This window comes from Bactrocera oleae, chromosome 4 (assembly GCF_042242935.1).
Source record: "Bactrocera oleae isolate idBacOlea1 chromosome 4, idBacOlea1, whole genome shotgun sequence".
NCBI lineage: Eukaryota > Metazoa > Arthropoda > Insecta > Diptera > Tephritidae > Bactrocera > Bactrocera oleae.
Window position 1 is genome coordinate 51541304 of NC_091538.1, and position 8474 is coordinate 51549777.

General features: G+C 38.6%; 2 protein-coding genes across 3 annotated transcripts; both read left to right on the plus strand.

Moving 5' to 3' along the window:
- Positions 1-59: 59 nt before the first annotated feature.
- On the plus strand, positions 60-3385 carry dpa (disc proliferation abnormal). Of its 2 annotated transcripts, none has more exons than XM_014236782.3 (9): positions 60-264; positions 321-637; positions 705-1627; positions 1705-1899; positions 1962-2138; positions 2197-2563; positions 2622-2863; positions 2925-3135; positions 3198-3385. In XM_014236782.3, exons 1-9 carry the CDS (start codon positions 192-194, stop codon positions 3291-3293), a joined length of 2601 nt encoding a protein of 866 aa, XP_014092257.1. In that variant the 5' UTR covers positions 60-191; the 3' UTR covers positions 3294-3385. The 2 variants fall into 2 exon arrangements, with proteins under 2 accessions (XP_014092257.1, XP_036233318.1); XM_036377425.2 differs by having other exon boundaries at positions 330-637.
- A 1713-nt stretch (positions 3386-5098) lies between these two features.
- LOC106618875 (mesoderm induction early response protein 1) lies at positions 5099-8408 on the plus strand. Its single transcript, XM_014236779.3, has 4 exons — positions 5099-6076; positions 6148-6629; positions 6689-6865; positions 6934-8408. The coding sequence occupies exons 1-4, from the start codon at positions 5194-5196 to the stop codon at positions 7366-7368; spliced, it is 1977 nt and encodes a 658-aa protein (XP_014092254.2). The 5' UTR covers positions 5099-5193; the 3' UTR covers positions 7369-8408.
- Positions 8409-8474: the final 66 nt, after the last annotated feature.

Genomic DNA, 8474 nt, shown 5'->3' on the forward strand with positions numbered 1-8474 from the left:
AACATTATAAATCGAAATACACTCTTGCTTCATAGAAGACAATCCGAATTTTCCCGCGGTTTTAGTTGTCAGTTGCGTTTACATTCCCATTTGTAGCGTGAATTTTTCCTGGAGTATTAGTCAAATAAAACCAAAGTATCGAATTAAAAAATTATTTGTATTTTACAACGATATAAAATCAATCTATTAAGATGTCAAGTCCGGCTCGAACACCCGAAGGTGGGGTTACCCCAAAAGGCCAGGGCGACCGTACTCCAACGCGAAGTAAGTATTTAAATATTTAATGTCTAGTTGAAACTTATTGCGATGTTCCATTGGAGACCCTATAGCTCAGGATGCAACAGATACACCAATGCGTATGGGTCCAACAACTCAACGTCAGAGTCAACAGCCATCGGAAATTAGTTTGCCTCCAACATCGCCGGGCGGTTTGAGTTTACCAGCAACTAGTCCAGCCCGCGCGCTGGGCATGAGTGAAATTGATTTAAGTTCACCATTGAACTATGGTACTCCAAGCTCCATTGGTTCAATTCGCACACCACGTTCGGGTATTCGTGGTACACCTTTGCGCGCACGTCCCGACATACGTACAGATAAAAGAATGCGTCAAGTGACTATTGGTGGCTCTACTCCCGGTGTAAGTATGCAACTTAATGCGTGTATTTATTTTTGATTCAAAAATTTAAAATTCAAAATAATTTTAGTTAGAGCCAATTGCTGAGAAGCCCTCGGAAGGTACCGATACTGTGTCTGAATCGTCTTCCACACCGCAGATGGTTGTTTGGGGCACCAATGTTGTAGTGCATCAATGCAAAACAAAATTCAAAGTTTTTCTTATGCGCTACATTGATCCTGACGTAGAGCGCGACGAAATTTCGGAAAACATAGATATAAATCAGCCAATATATATGCAAAAGTTGGAAGAGATTCATACTCTAGAAGAGCCTTACCTAAATGTGAATTGCGCACATTTGAAAACATTTGATGAAGCAATCTATCGTCAGTTGATTTGTTACCCTCAAGAAGTGATTCCAGCTTTCGATATGGCAGTAAATGAAATGTTTTTCGAAAGATACCCAGCAGCCGTATTAGAGCATCAGATTCAAGTACGCCCTTTTAATGCGGATAAGACACGTAACATGCGTTCACTCAACCCTGAGGATATGGATCAGTTGTTGAGTATTAGTGGAATGGTAATAAGAACTTCTGGCGTTATTCCGGAAATGCGTGAAGCTTTCTTCAAATGTATAATTTGTGCTTTCTGCACCACAGTTGAGGTCGATAGAGGACGCATTGCTCAACCAACACTCTGTACAAATTGTAATACAAATCACTGTTTCCGATTGGTGCACAATCGTTCAGAATTTACAGATAAACAACTAATTAAACTGCAAGAGTCGCCGGACGACATGGCTGCCGGTCAAACACCACACAATGTGCTTTTATATGCTCACAATGATTTAGTGGATAAGGTTCAGCCTGGTGATCGTGTCACCGTTACTGGTATATATCGCGCTGTCCCATTGAAGGACAAGGGTCGCAATATTAAGAGCGTTTACAAAACACATGTTGACGTAGTGCATTATCGGAAAGTTGACAGCAACCGTTTGTACGAAGAGGAAGAAGGGTAAGTAAAGAAAATTGTTTCTGATTGCAAAAAAAAGTTAAATAAGTTTATACATATCTTTTGTTTTTTTTTTATAGAAAAATGCATATTTTTACACCAGAACGAGTGGAATTGCTGCATTTGCTCTCACAGAAACCAGATATATACGATCGTTTATCCAGAGCAATTGCTCCTTCCATTTATGAAAATGATGATATCAAGAAAGGTATTTTATTGCAATTGTTTGGTGGTACAAAGAAAAAACATTCAACTTTGGGCAGACAAAATTTCAGGTATGTTTAACAATATTTATCGTTTAACTATTTTTATTAGTCAAAATTTGTTTAATTTGTAGAGCGGAAATTCACTTGCTTCTGTGTGGTGATCCCGGAACATCAAAATCTCAATTGCTGCAATATGTTTTTAATTTAGTACCGCGCTCACAGTACACTTCGGGTAGAGGATCTTCGGCAGTTGGTTTAACTGCTTACGTCACAAAAGATCCGGAAACGCGGCAACTAGTGTTGCAAACGTGAGTATTTTTGAAATTATAATTTAAAAGTAACATCAATAATTTCTATATATTTTAGTGGTGCACTGGTATTGGCTGATAATGGAGTTTGTTGTATCGATGAATTTGATAAAATGAATGATTCCACGCGTAGTGTTTTGCATGAAGTTATGGAACAGCAGACCCTAAGCATTGCTAAGGCTGGTATTATTTGCCAGCTTAATGCACGTACCTCCATTTTAGCTGCTGCTAATCCAGCTGAATCGCAATGGAATAAGAAAAAGAATATAATCGACAACGTACAATTGCCACATACACTCCTGTCACGATTTGATTTAATTTTCCTTGTACTGGATCCACAGGATGAGCAATTTGATCGCCGTTTGGCAAATCATCTTGTGTCGCTTTATTATGTGACTCGTCACGAAGAAGAAGACACAATGTTTGTAAGTGATTTCAATAGATTTCGATGTAGAAATTTTATTATATAAAGATTATATGCAGGATGTAAGTGTACTACGTGACTACATTGCTTATGCTCGTGAACATTGCTCTCCCACTTTATCGGAGGAAGCTCAACAACGTCTCATTCAAGCATATGTTGATATGCGCAAAGTTGGCGCACGTCGCGGTCAAATATCAGCGTATCCAAGACAGCTGGAAAGTTTGATTCGTTTATCGGAAGCACATGCCAAAGTGCGCTTGAGTAACGTTGTAACTGTAGAGGATGTAGAAGAAGCTTGGAGGTAATAATTGGCCTTACCATATTGTTTAGTAGAAACGTTAATACATGAATTTATTGCACAGATTACATCGAGAAGCTCTAAAACAATCTGCTACTGATCCACTTTCTGGTAAGATAGATGTGGGTATTCTTACAACAGGTTTGTCGACTGCTGCACGTAAGAAACGAGCGGATCTTGTATTAGCTATCAAGGAAAACCTTAAGAAAAAAGGCAAAGTGCCTACTGTTCCGTATCAGAAGCTTTTTAAAGAAGTCAAAGATGCTTCACAAATTGTAAGTATTTAATAAATCATTGCAGCATTTGTAACATATAATCATATACATTTTTCCATTAGCTTATTACACGCGAACAATTCGAGGATGCGCTCAAAGAAATTCAAGATGAAGGCGCCATTGTTGTGATGGGTAAAAATACCATCAGAATTTGTTAAGTACAAACACATAAACATTCATATATGTTTTTTGTCATTGTTTTTTATCAATAAAGTTATTCCAAATAAATGTCTTTTATATAGTTTAAAAACCTGCATTTTGAATTTCTCACTTTTTTGACTTTTTAAGTTTTTTATATTTTTTGGTTTTTGTTGTTGTTATAACGATTATCTAATCCTCGTTTGGGTGATAAATTCTAGATTCGTTGTCGTCGAGGTCATCTAACGGAAGGCCCAGGAAACGAGCTGTTTCGACGGGGTCGGACCATAGGGAAAGGGGTGTTAGATGAGTGGGGTTTGTAGGGCATGCAAAGAGGTGGTTAGTGTCATGCGGAGACTCATTGCATGCAGGACATGTGTTTAGTATGTCGGGGTCTATTCTGGATAGGTAGGAGTTTAACCTGCTACAGTATCCAGAACGAAGTTGCGCGAGGGTCACTCTAGATTCGCGAGGCAACTCGAGCTCTGTGTCTGCAATGGGTGGTGGTTTGACTCGTATTACGCCATTCACTGAAAGGGAGTCGGTGAAGGTGTTAATGGCTCCACTGTGAATGGCGGTCAGTGCTTGTCTGAAGTTAGTTGCGTCCGAAGTCTGGTCGACGTGCTGTCTGATGTCGTCGACGTAGTCAAGGAAGGACCTCTTGATGTTCCTAGGAGGCTGCTCCGCTGCAAGCAGGCGTCTGCAGGGGTGGTTTCTGCGAAAACATCCCAGCAGAAACTGCTTGGAGAGGAGCTCATTATGTTCCTTAACCGGAAGCATACGGGCCTCACTGTGTAGGTGTTCGATTGGGGACATCAAGAGGCACCCCGTGATAGTCCGGAGTGCAGTGTTCTGACAAGTCTGGAGCTTCTTATTCTGCGTGTCACTACATCCAGGCGACCATATTGCGGCTGCATAATTGAGGACCTTCCGGCCGATTGCCTTGTATGTTGCCAACAACGTTTCTTTGTCCTTTCCCCATGAGCTGCCGGCAAGCGACTTGAGGATTTTGTTGCGGCTCTGTACTTTGGCAGTTATCGCGGTCGTGTGAGGAGTGAAAGAGCACAGACTGTCCAAAGTGACGCCTAAAATTTTAGGGTTATTTACTGTCGGAATTTTTGTGCCATCGACTGAAATGTTCAGGTCCAGTCTGTACTCCTTCGTCCAATTGGTGAAGATGGTCGCTGTGGATTTAGTGGGGGAGAGTGTTAAGTTCCTTGCAGAAAAGAAGCGAGAAAGATCGGAGAGGTAGCCGTTTACTTTTGAACACATGCCATCGATTCCATTGCCCGACGTCAATATCGTACAGTCATCTGCGTACGAGGTCATTGAAATTCCCGCTGGTGGCTGGGGGAGTTTCGAAATGTAGAAATTAAACAGTAGCGGGGAGAGGACACCGCCCTGCGGAACCCCCTGTTTAATTTTTCTGAGTTTGGAGTTTTGACCTCGAAATAGTACGGATGAGTGTCGACCGCTCAGGTAGTTCATGGTCCACCGCTTCAACCCTGGAGGGAGCGTTGATTGTTCCAGGTCCTTCATTTTTTTTGGTTTTGTTTTTAAATTTTTTTTTATATATATTTTTTGTTTATGCATTTTTTATTTATTTATTTAGTTGTTATTTATTTATTTCTGTTATATTAATTTTTTTTATTGTTTACTTATTTTCCTAATCCTATCCCATCCTAATAAATATAAATATACAACGTATAGTGCTTTAGCGCCTACCTCGTTTAACATCCCTGTTTCTTGACTTTATTGTAATTTATATGCCGCCGTTGTAATAGCTTAGAACAGCGCTAATGTCAATTTAAACGTCGTTAAAATAAAACGCCACTATACTGAAGTTTGGCAAAAGTCGAATGTGTCAAAAGTTTTTCTTGTATATTATTTTATTCATTGCAAATTTATCACTAAAATATAATGTCTCCGGAGCCAGTTGCAGATGTAATGGCGAGAAACTCCTTTGAAGCAGTAAAAGAGGAAATGGACTCTACGGCCATTGATACACCAAGTAATATGATTGCACCAACGGATTCTGGTGAAATTAGCTACCAAACGGACTGTACGGTCCCGCGCAAACAACGCGAACGCCGCAATAAATCGCCAATTGCCATATCAACTCTTTTAGAGACTTTTGCTGCTCCGTTGTCGCCAGCGTCGTCTACGTCAACCTCACACGGAAACTGCAGTGCAGACGCCACATTTGAGCCATCAATTGATATGATGGTCAACGATTTTGACGATGAACAGACATTGAACGAGGAAGAAGCTTTAGCTGCTATGGAACAACAAGACCCTAACGATGAAATTGCTACACTGCAAGAGGAAAGTGAAATGCCTTTAGAAGAATTGCTGGCAAAATATCAAGTAGCACCACCTGCTCCTGTACACATTGGAACATATAGAAAAAAGAATAAACGTACAGCTGGTGGTGGTAAAAACTCGAAACATCGCAAAGTTGCAAGTGAATCAGCTGTGATTTCTGAAGAACTGCCAACTGAGCCGACTTTGGAAGCAGTTGAGAATATTGAACCGAATACTACAGAAAGAGCGACAAGTGACATAATTTTGATTGAAGAGAGTGGTGATGAAGAAAACACTGCCAAAAATATAGTTCCAGAATTTTGTGAGGATAATGAAGAATGTTTAGAAGACGATTGTAAGCAAGATGAAATTGCAGAAAATGGGGATTCAACAAACGGACTTGCAGAAAAAAATAAACACCGTCGCACACATCTGATGGACCTTTATCCAGAGGAGTCCTTTACAGAAGTATTAAATTCAGGAGTTGAAACTGGAAAAGGTTTTTATAAAACAACTGTGTATACATATATTTATATATATATTAAGTAAATTTTGAATGGATAATTTTAGATGTACAAATCGACATACTTTATGACGATGACAATGAGGAAGATGTAAATGATGCCGAAGAGGAGGAGGATGAATTTGACAGTGACTATGTAAAGAAGACTATTATGGTTGGACCATCATACCAAGCAACCATACCAGATGGTTTATCACAATATGGTGATGTGTTACCCTATGAAAATGAAGATAAACTGATTTGGGAACCCAGTCAGGTTAGTGAGAGGCAAGTTGAGGAATACTTGCTTAAGGCACGGGATATCAAACCAAGTTTGTTAGATAATGGCGACGAGGAAGGTGAAGAGTCTAGCCAAACCACTAATGCAGAGGACCAGCCATTAGATGCAATAAATATTGCATCAAATGGTGTCGACGTGGAAAGTAAAGAGTCATCTCTTATTAACAAAGCAGATGACGTGCTAAGCACCGTTACTTCATTATCAGGTGAAAGCGCTGATGCAACTGCTGTGATTAAGGATAATGAGCAGGTACATGTGCCAAACACTTTTTTGCAAAAATAATTTTAAATAAAGTTTCTATGCTACAGGCACTCCATTTACTCGTCCAATGTGGTTATGACTTTAAAGAGGCCTTACGACGTAAACGTCTAAATGCCCTCCCGCTGACTGGTTCGATGAGCCTATGGTCAGAAGAAGAGTGTCATAAATTCGAGGAGGGTATACAAAAATTTGGTAAAGATTTTTTCAAAATACGCCAAAATCAGGCAAGTATAATCTCTAATGAGATTCAAGGATTGGAGCATTAATTTATAGCATTCGTCGCTATTTAAAGGTGCGTACGCGTACAATGCGTGAGCTGGTGCAGTTCTATTATATCTGGAAGAAAAGTGATCGTCGTGATCACAATTTTGCTAACTCTGACACAGTAGATCACATGGACATTTATTTGAACGAGGGTGGCGATTTTAGTCCGACAGCGGCAATTAACGGTAACTCCACAACAGCGCATTCTTCCAACACTAACGGTGCTGCAGCGCTGGGTACAAGAAAAAATAACGCTTGTGTTCAAAAAAATCCAATTTCCATAATGATGGTAGGCAACACCACCACCAATAACAGTACGCCAATAACAACAACAGCACAAATAAATGGCAATACTAGTAAAGTAGCAAGTAATCGGAAACGAAATATTGTAGGAAACACCAATAGTAGCTTTGAGAATCCAATAAATCAAAATATACCAGCACCTGTTGCACAAACGAAATGATGACGAATCATTGGACAGTCTCCTGGTGCAGCGCAAAGCGGAAAGCAAATCAAATGGCGTTGTGTTACAGCCGATACCTACTGGTATTGGCGTATTACACGCAACGCTTTGCTTACGTTGATGATGTTAAGAAAGTAAATAGTATTAAATAACTAACATTTCTTTATATATTCCAACATATATATATATATATATATATATGATATATAATACATAAATAATAATTTATTTAACTTTTTTATTGTCAATTAAATTAAAAAATTATTACTACTATATTTTTTATTATATAAGTTAGTTAAGTTTGCAGACTTTAGCATAAATGTTGAATACTTTACTGTATGATCTGTACGAATTCATATAGTATGCGTTTTTTTATACACAATATAATCTCATATGTATAAAATAATAAATCGTCAAGAAGTTATTTCCATTAAAAATGTGAACTTCCATAAATTTGTGGGAATTTTCAATTAATACACATATAAGACTCACTTTTCACAGGACTGGAAAAGTTTCAGTGCGTCGGATCTACGTACACACAACGAATCCAATTTATATACGACCAATATAATACCAAATAGATGGTTTGGTCAGAGAATGTTTTTAATTCAGAAGGCTTTTCATAATTATAAATTTTGTCATATCAGAATTTGAAAACAAATCTAAATAGATATGCGCAACGATTTTTCATTTAGGAATATTCCTTGTGTCTATTTATAGCATTTCGCATATTGCGTGGTGTATTTTTCTTTTTCGATGTTCCCTCATCTGGAATTACAAATTAGTACACAAAAAGATTTGATTTAACATTTGCGCCTTCTCTATTCATTAACATTCTCGGGTTTGGTAATTACAATTGGTCTGATATTCTGTAAGAATAAAGAAAATATATATTGGAATTTGTGGAACTGGTCGGATTCAGTCGGACTCGAACGTGTGCCGATTTTCGGCTGACCACAACCGCATGCCCCTAAATTAATTGCTGAATATTTTGTACTATCCAACAATAAAAACTATATAATGACATTGTCGGAACAGTCGATCTCGAATTTGAAATGTTAAATATTTATGGTAGATGGGGTATTTCGAGAACGTAAACGGAATGA

Coding starts and splice junctions, on each gene's coding strand:
- dpa (XM_014236782.3), top strand. CDS start 192: ATGTCAAGTCCGGCTCGAACACCCGAAGGTGGGGTTACCCCAAAAGGC. Junction 2,139..2,196: donor CGGCAACTAGTGTTGCAAAC/GTGAGTATTTTT, acceptor TATATATTTTAG/TGGTGCACTGGTATTGGCTG. Junction 3,136..3,197: donor TCAAAGATGCTTCACAAATT/GTAAGTATTTAA, acceptor TTTTTCCATTAG/CTTATTACACGCGAACAATT.
- LOC106618875 (XM_014236779.3), top strand. CDS start 5,194: ATGTCTCCGGAGCCAGTTGCAGATGTAATGGCGAGAAACTCCTTTGAA. Junction 6,630..6,688: donor TGATTAAGGATAATGAGCAG/GTACATGTGCCA, acceptor TCTATGCTACAG/GCACTCCATTTACTCGTCCA. Junction 6,866..6,933: donor TCAAAATACGCCAAAATCAG/GCAAGTATAATC, acceptor CGCTATTTAAAG/GTGCGTACGCGTACAATGCG.